The sequence below is a fragment of the Dendronephthya gigantea genome, unplaced genomic scaffold (genome assembly GCF_004324835.1).
Source record: "Dendronephthya gigantea isolate DGI-Jeju-01 unplaced genomic scaffold, DenGig_1.0 000051F, whole genome shotgun sequence".
NCBI classification, from domain to species: domain Eukaryota; kingdom Metazoa; phylum Cnidaria; class Anthozoa; order Malacalcyonacea; family Nephtheidae; genus Dendronephthya; species Dendronephthya gigantea.
In genome coordinates this window covers 490,465-505,672 of record NW_021163061.1, presented here as the reverse complement: position 1 = coordinate 505,672, position 15,208 = coordinate 490,465, and the positions used below count along the sequence as shown (strand labels likewise).

General features: G+C 36.8%; 4 protein-coding genes across 4 annotated transcripts; 1 reads left to right on the top strand and 3 right to left on the bottom strand.

Annotated features, from left to right (window-relative positions):
- Positions 1-1,235: 1,235 nt before the first annotated feature.
- LOC114528814 (ankyrin repeat domain-containing protein 66-like) lies at positions 1,236-3,448 on the bottom strand. Its single transcript, XM_028550529.1, has 4 exons — positions 3,245-3,448; positions 2,068-2,254; positions 1,753-1,981; positions 1,236-1,653 (listed from the first exon to the last, which is right to left on the bottom strand). Exons 2-4 carry the CDS (start codon positions 2,210-2,212, stop codon positions 1,545-1,547), a joined length of 483 nt encoding a protein of 160 aa, XP_028406330.1. The 5' UTR covers positions 2,213-2,254; positions 3,245-3,448; the 3' UTR covers positions 1,236-1,544.
- Positions 3,449-3,825: 377 nt separating this feature from the next.
- On the top strand, positions 3,826-8,217 carry LOC114528839 (intraflagellar transport protein 52 homolog). Its single transcript, XM_028550557.1, has 15 exons — positions 3,826-3,888; positions 4,323-4,447; positions 4,683-4,770; positions 4,894-5,023; positions 5,376-5,451; positions 5,549-5,617; positions 5,849-5,972; positions 6,182-6,268; positions 6,554-6,622; positions 6,718-6,795; positions 7,033-7,109; positions 7,202-7,289; positions 7,410-7,518; positions 7,634-7,779; positions 8,089-8,217. The coding sequence occupies exons 1-15, from the start codon at positions 3,859-3,861 to the stop codon at positions 8,116-8,118; spliced, it is 1,326 nt and encodes a 441-aa protein (XP_028406358.1). The 5' UTR covers positions 3,826-3,858; the 3' UTR covers positions 8,119-8,217.
- Positions 8,218-8,268: 51 nt separating this feature from the next.
- LOC114528841 (L-threonine 3-dehydrogenase, mitochondrial-like) lies at positions 8,269-11,216 on the bottom strand. The gene is made up of 7 exons (XM_028550558.1): positions 10,996-11,216; positions 10,675-10,717; positions 10,300-10,370; positions 9,807-10,129; positions 9,510-9,600; positions 9,091-9,360; positions 8,269-8,907 (listed from the first exon to the last, which is right to left on the bottom strand). The coding sequence occupies exons 1-7, from the start codon at positions 11,105-11,107 to the stop codon at positions 8,783-8,785; spliced, it is 1,035 nt and encodes a 344-aa protein (XP_028406359.1). The 5' UTR covers positions 11,108-11,216; the 3' UTR covers positions 8,269-8,782.
- Positions 11,217-11,873: 657 nt separating this feature from the next.
- On the bottom strand, positions 11,874-14,261 carry LOC114528762 (microtubule-associated protein RP/EB family member 1-like). Its single transcript, XM_028550473.1, has 8 exons — positions 14,096-14,261; positions 13,906-13,944; positions 13,368-13,474; positions 13,080-13,263; positions 12,861-12,896; positions 12,630-12,739; positions 12,285-12,437; positions 11,874-12,187 (listed from the first exon to the last, which is right to left on the bottom strand). Exons 1-8 carry the CDS (start codon positions 14,214-14,216, stop codon positions 12,122-12,124), a joined length of 816 nt encoding a protein of 271 aa, XP_028406274.1. The 5' UTR covers positions 14,217-14,261; the 3' UTR covers positions 11,874-12,121.
- Between the last annotated feature and the right edge of the window lie 947 nt (positions 14,262-15,208).

Genomic DNA, 15,208 nt, shown 5'->3' with positions numbered 1-15,208 from the left:
TTTTGTGTGAATTGGTAAAGTCCACTGCCGGCATACTGATGCATTAAAATTTCATGAAGGTCATGAAATGACAATGGTGCAACGTAGTAATATATAATATATATTATGCAGGTAACGCGTCCATTTTTACATAAATCCAACAGGTTCCTGTTAAGATGCGCATTTAAAAAAGGTTTTAACAGCATTTAAAATGTCCCTACCTTGATTTTCAGAAATACAAAGTGTTTTTTTATCGGGACACAGAAAGAGAGCATGTTAGATGTTATATTAGCTGTTGTTGTCGTAGTTTTTATTGGTATTTGGGCCTGCATTCAAGCCTATTATATCGGCAAATGTTTCAGCGTGGGGCAGCCGCAGGAAAGCAGTCACTATCAAGATTGCCTACTTTGATGTGCTTTGCTGTTTTACCACACGAAATTTTCAAGTGCGACTCGAGAAACTTCTACAGCTACACATGAATTTATGGCAGGATTTGAACGGCAATTGCTAGCAGATTTTTGAAAGACGGAATTGATGAACAGTTGACACAAATATGTGCGAAAAGATATTCTCCAATCGCTGAATTTTCGAGTTTGTCGAATACTCACAAGTACTGCTGTCGCAGTAAGAATTTTTGAAGAAATATCGAGTAAACATTTCAGCGTGAAGAAATAACGTTTCAGTATTTTTACTTATCTTCTTTTGAACTGATTCATTCTTACAGAGCTATACAATAATGATTACATTTACTTTTAACTTTGTATCGAGTAAATGTTCATTTTAAAAGTTTGAAACGTGTGTATGTTTATATGTGACGTTATAAAAATACGGTTTAAAAAAACTCGTAGACGTAGTAAAGACAACGGAATGCATTTGGATAATAGCTTTCAAATAGCGTTGCAAAGCTAACCGAAAGATTGAATAAAATAGATCTATAGAGAGTTGCCTCATCTACAGCGTCTAACACTTTTAACCAATGTAAAAACGTAGATTTAAAACGGGCCTAAGTATACATTATATATTGCCGGTATATTAATACGGCATGGATACATAATTGGCTGAATAAGACAAATAATAGAGGCAATTTCATAGCCCACATTCGGGTATACAGGTCTTTTTATTTAATGTCCAAAGGGTAAAACACGCAATACTATAAGCTATTCTTATTAGGTACTGAAGCTCTTTGCATTGTCGTTATTCCGAATGGCGCTTATATAAAAACGACTACAAGTCCACAACCATGATGCAAAGCGGTGAAGTAATTTATTTCAATGATAATTTGTTACATGCAGTATATTTAGGCGGGAAACATTGTACGTATCACGCTGGTAAATCGCTAACAGAGGCTGCAGAAGCACGCCAAAAGAGTCGGAGGCGGTAGAGAGGGAGGGGAAACAGGTAATAGCCCTGGATACAAGATTACAGTCTCTACTCCATCTTTGTTTCCTAGTTTTTCCAGCGAAAAAGGGAGGCATCACCGTTGATACCGGAACGATTCCTTAAAAAACTTTGTCAACAAGCCATTGGTCGTTTCAGGCTGGCAAATAGACCAGACTTTCTACAGTTTAAGTTGTCTGACTTTGTTCGGATTTCTTTCCTTCGCTAATTTTTCTTCCCTGGCTGAGAATTTTATCTTTTATGTAGAGCTTTCGTTGTTCGTCTGTTTTCTCCACGCTAAAAAAGGCATGCAACCGCGATTAGATCTTAAACCGAATTGAATATTTCACAAATGTTTCAACGTCAATAGGAACACTTGCAGAACAATGTACCGACCTTTTCAGAAACTCGACACATTCCTCATGTCCGTATATTTCCGCAACACGTCGTGGGGTGTCCCCTGTGTTTTCCGTCAGGCATAGCGGTGCCCCGTGTTCGTGGAGCACGCGCAGAGAGTTCAGCTTCCCCTCTTCAGCGGCGCAGTGAGCTGGCGTCCAGCCTCCCGCCATTCGCACGGTCGCATCTGCGTCGTTTTCCATAAGCAGTTTGATACAGCTTGCGTTGCCTTAATAACAAGAGAATGGGCACTAGCCGCACTACTTACTGCTGTTAAAGCTGGTGAAGTTCAGACACAAAACACGATAACTATACCTCTGGAAGATGCCCAGTGCAGCGCAGTTCTGTCGCCAAATTCAGCGTCTTTGAAATTTACATCAATTCTGCCCATCAAGAGCAGACTTTCCAGCTCATGGTAGTCACCGCTGGCAGCTGCTTCGTGCAGGACCAGTTCTGACATCAGAGAGACAGAATTTGGCTTCAAGACACCTCAGATGTTGACCTGTGGGAGGGAAACCACTTACAGTTATAGTTGAACATAATGGATATAGTTCTGTTAACTAACAGTACAATGGTGCAGGATTAATGAAGAAGAGGTATAGGATAGTTATTGCAGGTGGACGAGTGAAAGAGAATAGAAGGAGAGGAAAGGAGGAGGGATAATAGCAAAGAGGTGGGGAGAATCAGGATGAGGAGGGAGCACCCGGAGAGGAGGGGAGAATCAAAATGACGAGGATAGAATCAAGATGAGGAGGGAAGCCAAAGGAGGAGGGGAAATCGCGAAGAGGTGGGGAGAATCAGGATGAGGAGGGAGCACCCGGAGAGGAGGGGTGAATCAAAATGATGAGGATAGAATCAAGATAAGGAGGGAAGCCAAAGGAGGAGGGGAAATCGCGAAGAGGTGGGGAGAATCAGGATGAGAAGGGAGGCATCCGGAAGAGGTGGGGAGAATCAAGATGAGGAGGGAGGCATCCGGAAGAGGTGGGGAGAATCAAGATGAGGAGGGAGGCATCCGGAAGAGGTGGGGAGAATCAGGATGAGGAGGGAGGCATCCGGAAGAGGTGGGGAGAATCAAGATGAGGAGGGGAGAAGCCAGAAGAGAAGGGAAATCGCGAAGAGGAGAAAAGCACCCGGAAGGGAAGCCAGAAGAGAAGAGGAGAAGGCAGAAGACGAGCTACATCGGCCGCAAGCTTGACTACCTCAGGAGGGCCTGAGATCGCAGGTGCTCCAACAATATCGTTTTGTACAAATAAACCGCATTTCACCACTGCTGTGGTATGAAACGCCACATGTACTAATCCCAGTATCCCAACCTTAACCAGCAACTGTTATCAGGATCCAGGGAGTCTAAGGGAAAGTATTAAAGTGACTTTATGCCAATCCAATACATCTATGATCTATCACGGTTAGCCAAACAAAGCACACTTCGTTTATTAGCCCGACGAAGCGACAATACGACGTTAATTGAGATATCTGTGTATTTGTTACCTACCAAAATCACATTGTTGGTGAAATCATATCAATCCACCCTGATGTCAACCACTGAACCACTTGTTACTTCGAGTGTCTTCGCTTTTATACGACAATGTATTGTGAGAAATATGACTCTGTAGAGCTGTCGTTATGTATTTTAACCAAGGTTCAATTTTAATACCTCGCTAATTCAATATGTCAACAAAGATATCATATTAAACGTCACAACTGTTCATATCATGATATGATAAACCCGCTTAAAAGCTAAGCTGCGTGTAAGTTATTTTCATTTTCTCAAAATGTCGCGTAACGAAATTATGTAAGCAGAGACGTATTGTAGTACATTGAGGTGCTCAGAAAAAACGACACACTTCATTCAAAAGAACATATTGTGCGTCTCATTTAACGATGATTAAAAGAGAAAAATCATTTTTTTTATATTTGTGATCTATGACAGCAAAATTATCATAAAAAATGGGCAAGAAAATTGGAGTCTGCGGTTCCTGGGTGCGTTGAAGTTCAGAGGTTGCCCCAATATCTATCCATGGCCAAAGCCATCACTGAGCTCGACCTTGACCTTTGCAGTCGGCGCATCTTCGGTTCAAAGCCGGAGCAAGACGTCGGACATCAAATATGGCTCCAGTTACGATGAATACAGAACAGGTTTGTATTTGACTTCATTTTCGCCGCTTATCTTGCGACGAAACTAAAATTATCATTGTGATCGGCAATGCTAAATGCTAAACAATATTTTCCGCTAAAAATTTGAGAGTAAAAGCATTGAAAAGAGTTATTTTTTGATATAAATCTACGCCTGTTTGTTGCCATGTTGTTGTAAACATATATATACACTTCGAAATATTTCATGCATCGCATTGATTATGCTTACCAAAATGCGTGAAATTAGTTCTGCATTTTGAAGCTTCTTTGTAGAACGCTTTTTTGAAGCTTTTTTCTGAGCTGATTTATGTAAAAATAACTTTTAAACGCAGTATTATATTTTGTCCAATACAAATTTACTTATAAAGGTTTTTATTCAATAACTATTCATATATGTATTTTTTTAACAAAACGTTTACATGAACTGAATTTACTAGACTGATGATGGTGCAAGTCAAAACAACACAATTGTCTTCAATGCATCCAAAAAAGAGCTATTCACACCAACAAACGGCTTCAAATCACTGGTTCGAAAACTAAGAACGAATTGGAAAGTTGTTGTGTAAGTTTGAATGACAAACTCAAATCACCAGATCTGTGCTGTGATCTAGTTTTCAGACAAAGCAAGTTCCTGATTAGTAAACAGGTTGCATTGCTTGCATTTCCCCATCAAAAGGAATCTTTGTCTGGAAATGATGTCGTAACAGAGGCTTTTAAATTAATTTTTTTACTTTGTACAATACCTATGTTCAGAGTAATTGCATCCAGCATGTTTATTTTTATAAAATGTATTTTAGAAATAAAGATGACATCACATTGGAAAGGCTCATGTATGCAAGATTGTTCATTCTTGCTGGTCCGAGAGAAAAAATATCTGCCAATGAGGTATAAGTTTGAAGGAGTTTTAATTATAAGGATGAAAATTTCTAACCACAAATTAAAAATATATCTCAAATTATCCCCCAAATTATCAATTTTTTGATATCATTTTGTTCGTCCAAATGTTAGTTTGAGGCCATAAAAAGTTATCTCAACAACGGAGGGAATATCTTAGTGCTCCTTGGCGAAGGCGGTGAAAATCGCTTTGGAACAAACATCAACTTTTTGCTTGAAGATTTTGGAATCATGGTTAATAACGGTTGGTGATAGGAATATAGCTGCACACATCAAAACAAACATTAGTCTGTCCAGGTCTGTCTAGACCTGGACAAGCTGATATTTCTTTATATATATAACTCTCCGGTTATAACCCTTTGGTTATATATAACCTGTATATAACCTATATATAGCTCCTGTTATATGTTATATATAATCCTTGCCATCTGATGGCAATATATATTATATTTTGATTTAATTCCCAATGAAAAGCAAGTCTGTTTTGTCCTGTAGAAATGAAGATAATTGATTGTTGGTTAAAAAAATCATCGGTCTGTATTGTTTTACTTCTCTTTGAAGCAGCACTAAGAGTGAAACTTTTTTAAATTTTTCAGATGCAGTTGTGAGGACTTCGTATTACAAATATTTCCATCCAAAGGAAGTCTATGTCGCTAATGGCATCCTAAACAGGTAGGATTCGAATACTCCCCTGATAAATGCAAAAATTCCCCATAACAAATTCATATGTACAGATGTTGGATTGCTCAGTTTCTGTGCGAATTTCTAGGGAGATCAATCAAGCTGCAGGCAAACAGGTTCCTGGAGATATGGACAGTGAAGTTACAACTGCCTCTCTGTAAGTCTGGAATTTTGAGAAGAGACACAGAAATTTTGCAGGGTGGACAAATAATTTCAGTTTCCTGCCAGAATTTGAGTACAGATTATCGCAGTTCCCACCATTCATTAAGAATAGAGAATTAAGATTGCCATAGAAAAAATATGGATGGGACTGTGTTTGGCCTTTCTATTGCCTTATTCTATTAGCCAATATTGTTATCGGTCAAAACCATTCATTGGGTTATTTTAGGTCTCTTAACTTTGTGTATCCATTTGGTGCTACATTGAATGTTGTCAAACCAGCCATACCAGTTTTATCAACTGGAACAGTGTCATTACCAGTCAACAGACCTGTCTGTGCATTCTATAACAAGGTAAGAAAACTGCAGAATGTTTCATTTAAGATAACTACAAAAATCTGGCTTTGATTTCCCCCAAAGCCATCTTAAAGAACTCTGGTTTTATCAGAACTTTTGCTACTCTTTCACTTATTCACATCTATCAGATGGAGAATGTTTCACCTGAATTATGCAAGATCTACAAGACCATTCTCATACGCTTTATTTTTCTTGCAATGTCGTAGCGTGGTCAAGGGAAGCTAGTTGTTGTTGGGTCTGTGCACATTTTCAGTGATCAGTATTTTGATAAGGAAGAGAATAGCAAAGTGCAGGTCAGTGCAATTTGAATAAAAGATTACACCTTATTTCAGAACCTTCCAAATTATTCTTCTATGATAAATGGCCAGATGTGTACAATTTAACCAGGTTAATGCAAGGCTTGTTTATCTTCAAGATATAGGAGCTCCACATTTTTATTTATAATACCTGAATTGCAATGCCCAGTTACTGCAACTCTAATGTAGATCCAGCCACATACGTATTGAGCTCTGTGATGTAAAATTGGATGCAACCACTTGCCGAACACCTAGTACATGCAATAATGGTCTACTTTTTAGGATGTTATCTTTCAATGGCTAACAACAAATGACATTAGATTGAACAGCATCGACGCTGAGGATCCTGAGGTTAGAAAATTTATCTCGTATTAAACTATTAGTTATTTAGCTTTTATTGACTGTACAATGATCCACAATCTGATTGATTTTTTACCTTTGCCTAGATTTCCGATTATCATTTTATACCAGACACATCAAAACTGGCAGAGAGACTTAAAGTTTGCTTGCAAGAAGGGGAAGAGGTGACTTCTCTCAACTTAATTTCCTACCTATTAACCACTTTGCATTGCTCTCTCTTTTACAGAATTCCATTGCTTTATTCTCACTGCTTTAGAGCTAGGAATACAGTAGTTCACAACCTGAACCTGTTAATCTTTTCAACCTTTGAAACCTTTTCACAATCTGAACCTTCTCACAATCTAAACCTTTGTCATGTACTGGTATGTAGAACTTTAATGAGAGAGCTTTCTATATTTCAGGTCCCTAACGATTTTTCAAAAATGTTTGACAAGGATCTTTTTAAGCTTGATACGGCAATTGTTCCAGAGGTTTTGAGGTAGATATGGTCATCATATGTTTGTTCATAAATACACTTTGAAAATTTACTGTAAAAGAATTTTTTAATGCTGGGTTTCATTCAAATTTTAGAAGTTACGAAGAACTTCATGTAAAGCATGAACCTTTGCAACTTATTCCACCACAATTTGAAACGCCACTTCCACCGTTACAACCTGCGGTAAGTCAGAAACCTAACCAATGTTTACGACCGTAATTGATCAATATGTGATCTGCTGAACAGAATTTCCCTTGAGGAGGAAATTCTAAGTTTAATGCTAATCCTACAAATACACTGCAGGTATTTCCACCAACATTTCGTGAACTACCTGGACCTTCGCTGGAGCTGTTTGATCTAGACGATAATTTCTCCTCTGAAAAAGTGCGCATTGCTCAAGTCACTAATAAATGTAAGTAACTCTGGATTGGTCAGAGATGATCCTTACTGGAACTGAGCTATCCAGTAAAAATAAAGCTGTTTATCTATGAAAGTTCCAGCTAAATATTGTTTAATGTTGTTTACAGGTTCTGAGGAGGATATGGAGTATTATGTTCGTGAATGCGGTGAGATCTTGGGCGTTACCAACAAGTTGCCTGCTGATGCAAGAGATGCAAAACATATCCTAGAATATGTACTAGCACAAGTTGCAGAGTTCAAGAAACTGAACCAGGTTTGCACTTTGAACTTGTGCTATTACTGTATCCATCCAGTTTAAATGTTATTTTAGCCCTCCTTTCACAACATTTGATCAATTAGAGATAATTTTTACTGCGCATCAGGGAGAAATAGCTCAGAAAAGATAGAGCTATTCAGTGTGGGTTAAGTTAGTTTAGTTCAGGTTTCCTCCTGTAGGAACACTGTATTGATAAAAGATGGATTCCTGAAGGAGATGGTTGCATGAGAATTACTAGAGTTATCCAGTATATTAACATTACTCATTTCTGGAGAGAAATACATTATCTAAATGTTTTTACTTCAGGAACCAAATGATGTCATTTCTGGCACATAAGTTGAAGATTTTTGTCACCTCAAAGTACTTCGTATCCGCAAGGTATAAAATCAAAAACTGCAAAGCAGATATTGTGCAATTTGTGCTGTCCCAAAAGTTTCAAGCAATGTTGCATTCACGCTGTTAAATTATTTCTAAGGTATGTTTTAAAAAACATATTGTGTACATATACACTGCAGAGTTCTTTGATACTGTAACAGAATTTAAGCCAGAAACCTTTTTGGATTGACAATGATAATGTGGGTTTGCGATTGTATATTATGTAAATATATGTGTATTAATCTGTTTACAAGGAGAAAGATCTTTCAAAGCTAACCATTTTAATGATCATAAAACAGAAATTGCCACTGGCTAAAACATAATCTATGGCTCCCTTAGTGCTCAAAAATGATGTACTCAAATGTGTTTTACCCACTGAGTTCACCAGTTTTACACAAGGTATCCCCCTCAGAAGTATTTACATCCAGTTTCATATTGCAGTCTGTGATATACACATGATCCATCACAGACTGCAATATGAGAGTAGAGATACTGGACAAATACATGGTTGTACCTGCTAACCTATAATACTAGTATGGGTTAGTGGGGCATGATAAATTAGGAGTCATATTCTCTATTAGTTTAGGTTAATCTCTCGCATGCTGTAAAGGATATTCTCTTTTTCCTATTTGTACTTTGGTTTTAAAATATCCAACATAGTTTTAGTCATTTTGGGTAAATCATATTGTGGTTTCCAGTTCCAGTCATTGCGGGCATTTGTGTCATCAAGAACATCAGGCCAGCTATCAGCTGTAAGAGACAAAACAGACAAAACCTCTTAAAGATGAGCAGGTTTTCTATCTCGTCCTAGCTTCTATCTACACCACCAATTTAGTCCAGCCAAAATGATGGTTGAAGGAACAGTAATGGTTGAAGCATTCTAGATGAGTTCCTCACCTCCCTCTTTCTCTTAGTTCAAATTCAATCACTTACCAATTGATTGCCTCAAAGGATCAACTTCGTACTCTACTTGAAGATCAGGCACAACCTCCTGGACACTCTCAACCAGTTCCTGTGGTGTAAAACTAATGCCTTGCATATTGTATATTCGTCTCTTTAGCTTCTCTTCCGGGCACTCCAGTAGCTCCAGGGTACCACGTAGGCAGTCGTCAATGTAAATCATTGGCATACATGAGTCAGGTCTGAGGTATATCTGGTATTTGCCTGTTCGCAAGGCCTCATGGTAGATATGAACTGCATAGTCTAATGGCAAAAGGGAATCATGTGAGACGATGTTTTTGGTAGACTTAGCTGAATTTAGACAAACATGACTTAGACTAATCTGTTGTAAAATGTTCTTCCAAGAGGTCCAGTAATAAGAATCTTCATATATATATTGTGGTTCAGGTTACCTGTGGTTCCTCCACCTGGGGCTGTGTCAGCAGATATCACTCCAGGATACCGTGCAGATCTGAAGTCCAGACCATACTTGTAATTGTAGTACTATAACAAAAATGTGCTTTTTCAAATGCCAAATGACTGTTTTCAACAGTGAAGGATCCACCCTTAGTGCCTCCCCTCTGACCTGTGAGTGTCCCCATCAGACCTGCTAGTGTTTCCTTCAAACCTTTCAGTGTCCCCCCCCTGGCCTGTCAGTGTCCATCTGAGACCTGTCAGTGCCCCCCTTAAACCCGCGAGTCCAAGCTCACCTCTCCCAATAGTTCCACATGAACCTTTGATACACCATAAATTGTTGTCGGTCGTTGCAAGGTTACGTCTGGCGTCGGGTTCTTTGGGGTCTCTGGACCAAAAGCACCAATGGTACTTGGACAGAACAATCGCAGTCCATACTGACGACACAATTCAATGACATTGTGAAAACCTATCACATTTATTTTCAATGCTTCCTGGACATTTTTCTCACCAATTGCACTAAGCAGTGCACTGAAATGAACCAGCCATGTTATCTGATTGTTAACTACGATTGACTGAAGATTCTTATAGTCCAGTATATCAGCGTAAATGAATGGACCTGTTAAATGTAATTAAAATTAATTAGCTCATTTACACTTTTTAATTACCTCATTAATTCCTACCATTGATTAGAACAAGCAGGCTTCTTTATGACATCAGACTTTCTGTTGTTGATGTCATTCAATGTCATATTAACAATAAAAAGATCTATTGTGTAATCTAACTCACCTTTTTCACATTCTTCAGCTGAAGCTTTGACAACATCAGACAAGATGACACTTTCTTTACCATATTTGTTCCTTTGCAAACAAAATAACAAAAGCGTGCTTGTAAAGTGTTGAAAACAATTGTTTTTATGGTATAGATATTTTAACATGAATATATGAACATACACCCTTTCCCAATGGAGTTTCTAGAAACACCCTGGTTTTTAAAAACACTGCACATAAGCTTCCACAGTTTCTATACCAACTCTAGCAGTTCAGCCACCCAGACAACAGAAGCATTACATCATAGAATACAAGTGAACTTAAACATATGGTATTGTATTAAATGGCAATAACTTGAGTAATCTCAGATTACATAAGTGATCATTTCAATTACCTCATTAACTGAGCAAGTCCTCTGCCTAACTGACCAAGTCCACCTTTATAAAAGCAAAAACATATAATTCCCAGAACAATGGTTACATATAATTAGCCAGGCATAAACCGTTAGAAATTTATTATAAATATTTAGGTTATCGGACGTAAATACCCCACAGTATTTGATGTAAACACGCTATAAATCCTATAATATTTCGATATGGCAATGAACTGTACATTACTCAAATTTTAAAAACAAAATCTAAGTAGCAGCTAAGTTATTGCAGAAACGTGAAGAGTTTATATCGCATAATAAAGAATATTAACAACAAAAACAAACCTGTGATTAAAATCTTTGGTGCTTCATCGCTGTAAAATCGTGTAATCGTATTCTGCTGACGAACCGGTTTGAGGTGGCTTGATAGTCGAACTAGTGCTCCGAATTTCAACATTTTCTTTCAGAAATTGTTTTCCTGTTTAGTTTCCACACGTAGTTTCAGTTTAAAAGGAAACAAAAATAATCAATATTGTTGATTGTTGCATGTCGAGTATTGAATGCTGGTGAAGGCTCGACTCTGGGCTGGGCGAAGGTGTGTCAGGTGATTTGACCAATCATATCACAGGGAATATTCGAATTTTAACATTGTATCAATCTATTCAATAATACACGTAATACTATGTCTTTGTATATAATTTTTTTTTCGTGATTTTTTTAACCCTTGTTCGAGGAAAAAGCCTCTTTGATCCTTTGTGTTCCGTTGTATAAGAAAAGGCATTTGAGCGGTTTTCTAGTTCAAAGTGATCAAGCAAAAGATATGTAGTTGGAAGTAGTTCTTTGCAACAATAAACAACAGTTTCTAGGGTAAAATCATTTGTTATTTATGACAGAATGAAGTTCATGCATTTGCGGGTATCCATTCTTTAAAATTTGCATTATTTTCGAGGGGATTTCATAGGCTTTAAAGCTAATCCTGATTTCTACTTTGGACGGTAAAAAACGTCCTAAGTAGTTTATAAGACGTGTTCCTGGTTGACCAAGATTAGGAGACCTGATGCAAGGTTGTATCTCCTTATCTACTCATCATATCCGGTTGATTGTTGAGAAGTATTAAAAGAATTATGGAGAAATTCTAATTTGTCTGAACACTACCACATTACCTTGATAGCACCATTTATAAAATTGATAAACACTATCATTAAACCAAGTTAAACACACCTTTTCAAATTTACTAACTAGCAAACATATAATTACAGCTGAGTTTTTTTGTCTTATACAATAGTGGATTTTTTCATTACAAAGCATCATCTTATAAAACCTACTGGATAATCTTTTTCAAGACATGTCAAAGATTATTTGCCAACATATTTAAACATTTCATCTGATTATCAACAAGATTTCCCCTGACAGTCCTAATTATCATGGTTTTATCAATAGTCTTTCTAGCTTTTCATATAGCAACAACATCTCAATATTCTTCCTGTTCTTCTTCTGGTTCTGCTTCCTCACCACCTTCTGGCTGAACAAATCCATCCTGATAGAGATATATTATAATGAATAATGATTTATTTTTTGAAATTTCATACAGAATAATTCAACAGTAGTCTTGTAAAAGATATTCAGCAGCTGACCTCAGTTGCATAAAGTATATCCAATATTTTTTTCAAGGTTGGGTTCTCTTCGCCACCAGCCTCTTGGCAAATCACTTCAATATCTCGTAACTTGCCAAAGTAAAAATCTCTTTCCTTTTCTAAACCATCAACAGTTAGAGAGAGTTCAGCAACCTTAGAAAATAGATGATAAAATTAGATGGCATCATTATATGTTAAATAGCATTAGAATAAACAATAACTGAAAGAAAACATGGTTTCCAGACTGGTGGATTGAGTTTTTGATGTTTGAATATGCCACAAAAGATCGTTCCTGAAAAATGACATGAAATCTTTAATGGTTTGTACAATATTCTGAAAGATTACTTGTTCATTAAGCTCTTTGAGTTCTTGATTCGAGACAGCGTTGCTTGTCTTTTGTGTTGTAGTTTTTGTCACGGTCGTCGTTGTATTTGAAACACGCGATGCAACACCAACTATAATAACAAAATTCTACTATTGAGAAGCTTATTTAATCCAGTAAATCATTATGAATAAGAAGGGCATTAGACCAAACAGAATACAACTATGTGAAGCATTCCACATTTAAATGTTTACCTGGTTTACGACTCCCAACACTTGGTACGCTACCACCTAAGGTAAGGTATTGTAAAGATGTATAGAAGTAATTAGATACTGTGTGTCAGCCTCTTAGAGATATGGGATGGTTGTTTCAAAAGGCCCGTTAAGCTTAAACGGTGGATAAGTTCAAAATGGAAAACAAAATTATCTATTTATTCAACAACTGAGCTCAAATATTTCGATATGAATCATTACCTGATTTTCGACTGCTAATACCACTCGCCTTACCACCAGCATTCACAACTACCCCGCCTCTTGCTGCAACAGGGTCATACTCTATACCCAGATCATAATTGGCATCAAAGAACTTTTTAAACCATTGAGCAAACTCAAAATTATCCTGAAACTTTCCTTTCACAAGCTTATCAATTGGAATTATCTAAAGTAAAAATGTTCAAAAAAAATTTTTCTCAAAAACTGAATCAACTTGCATATTAAAGAACTACCATTAAAATGAAGTTAGAAATGCAATCGTTAATGCACCTTATCTACAGAAGCTTTTTTGAATGATGTTTGAAGTAATTTCCAGTTTTGAATATATTCATGTTCCAGGTTAGTGTTGAATTTAACTCTTTTTAAAGGCATACAATCTAGACAAAATCATATATTTTTTAAATGACATACACATTCGACTGTTTCTGCCAGTTAGATTTGGCACAAAGCATTCAGAATGAGGAATGCTTTGTAGGAATTGAAACAATGATGATTTGAAGAGAGCGGTATTGGCTGCATTAGGAATATTGCAAATTTGAATGGAAAAAAAATGACAAGTTCTGCAATTTTGGATTTCGAGGTAAAGTATACGTGATAAATTGTCCTCATTGTGGCTCATTGCAATGTCATTTTGCGTTTTTTTTCAAAACTGTTTGAAAGAGAGATATATTAATAGCTCCATACTGTAACAAGGCACTCAGCAGTGTTGTAATATCCTGTGGTTAGATTTAATAAATATGAACTTCGTGACAATACGAAGGTGCTGTCATGTCACTATTTTTACACGGAAAATATACACAAAACATACTCGCAAACAGCATGTCCATGAACTGACAATACGCTGCCCCTAGAGAAAAAAAAAGAACCAGATTTACAGCACACAAATCATGAAAAACCTCTTTCCTACAATATCTAATCCAGTTTTACATAATGTACACTAGTAATCGTTATCTTTTCAAAATTATCAAAGACGTTTTAGAAATCACAACAAGGCATACCTGAACATAATTGCTCTATTTTTGTGTAATTTACTTGAAGCTGGCTATTCACCCAACTTATCATGTCATGTCGACTTAAATTTTCAGAAGTACACGAAGTTAAATGAACATTTACGGCCATTCTTCTCTTGAAAACTCTAGTCTTACTTTGAAGGACCAAAATGGACGGAAGGAGAAAAATTAATTATTTAAATTTATGCTTATCACTAAAATTTATGCTAAACATTTCCGCGCAAGCACACGCCTTATTTGGCTAAATCGGATTCCGATTAGTCTACGACCTGCTCCGAACCTAAAACGGCACTGACCTCGATTAGAATTTAGAAGGCTTGACTTCCAAGCATATGGTCGTAAAATGTATAAGTATTTGCGATGAAATGTGTGTTTAAATGCGACGATTATTAAATAAAGTTTCAAATTGGTTTAAACCGTTAAGATAATATCAAGTATTCTCCGAAATTGTAAACTGGAAAAGGTTTTTTAAATCGTTAACGTCCTGGCAAAGTGTAACGTCCTGGTAATTTCTGATTCACCATCCAGTTAACGACGTTGGATATATCGGTGGAAATGGTGCAGACTAAAATCCAGGTGGGGACATTATTTAGTCAAATTGCCGCATTTCGGCTGTTCGGCATTTGCGCAAAATGTAAAACAGAGGCAGACGATTCTACCCGCGTGTAGATGATGGCTGAGATGGCTCACACATTGTCTAAAGTAATTAGTCTGCATCAAATGTTTGGTGAAGGTTGAATATACCCAATGGTATGCGGTATATTTGACCAGTATATGGAATATTCAACCCTGGTAATAAAAAATAGTCCGGGTCAAATATAGTGATATATTCAAATATACTGAAATACATGGTATATTTAAAAAATATATAATAAGAAATAGTTCAACGTCAAATATACTGTTACATAGTATATTGGTCAAATATACTGTTAAATGGTATATTTGACCAGGTTGATAAAAAACAGTAAAGGTCCAATATACCAGTATATGGTATACTTGACTTTGGTAATAAAAAGTCGTTTTAAAATTATACAGCATTTTTTTTTATTTGCTCAAAAATGACTATTCAGAAATTTATACAGCGTTTTTGAGTGAACAGAA

Bases quoted from the DNA above. Each gene is read 5' to 3' on its own strand.
- LOC114528814 (XM_028550529.1), bottom strand. From the start codon at position 2,212: ATGTCAGAACTGGTCCTGCACGAAGCAGCTGCCAGCGGTGACTACCAT. The intron at 1,982-2,067 runs GTATAGTTATCG...CTTGTTATTAAG, and splicing joins GCACTGGGCATCTTCCAGAG to GCAACGCAAGCTGTATCAAA. The intron at 1,654-1,752 runs GTCGGTACATTG...TGCCTTTTTTAG, and splicing joins TGTGTCGAGTTTCTGAAAAG to CGTGGAGAAAACAGACGAAC.
- LOC114528839 (XM_028550557.1), top strand. From the start codon at position 3,859: ATGGCTCCAGTTACGATGAATACAGAACAG. The intron at 5,973-6,181 runs GTAAGAAAACTG...GCAATGTCGTAG, and splicing joins TCTGTGCATTCTATAACAAG to CGTGGTCAAGGGAAGCTAGT. The intron at 7,290-7,409 runs GTAAGTCAGAAA...AATACACTGCAG, and splicing joins TTCCACCGTTACAACCTGCG to GTATTTCCACCAACATTTCG.
- LOC114528841 (XM_028550558.1), bottom strand. From the start codon at position 11,107: ATGTTGAAATTCGGAGCACTAGTTCGACTATCAAGCCACCTCAAACCG. The intron at 10,718-10,995 runs GTTTGTTTTTGT...GCTTTTATAAAG, and splicing joins ACCAAAGATTTTAATCACAG to GTGGACTTGGTCAGTTAGGC. The intron at 9,361-9,509 runs GTAACCTGAACC...TTTTGCCATTAG, and splicing joins CCCAGGTGGAGGAACCACAG to ACTATGCAGTTCATATCTAC.
- LOC114528762 (XM_028550473.1), bottom strand. From the start codon at position 14,216: ATGGCCGTAAATGTTCATTTAACTTCGTGTACTTCTGAAAATTTAAGT. The intron at 13,264-13,367 runs GTGCATTAACGA...TTTTTACTTTAG, and splicing joins AAAAAGCTTCTGTAGATAAG to ATAATTCCAATTGATAAGCT. The intron at 12,188-12,284 runs GTCAGCTGCTGA...TATCTCTATCAG, and splicing joins ATATACTTTATGCAACTGAG to GATGGATTTGTTCAGCCAGA.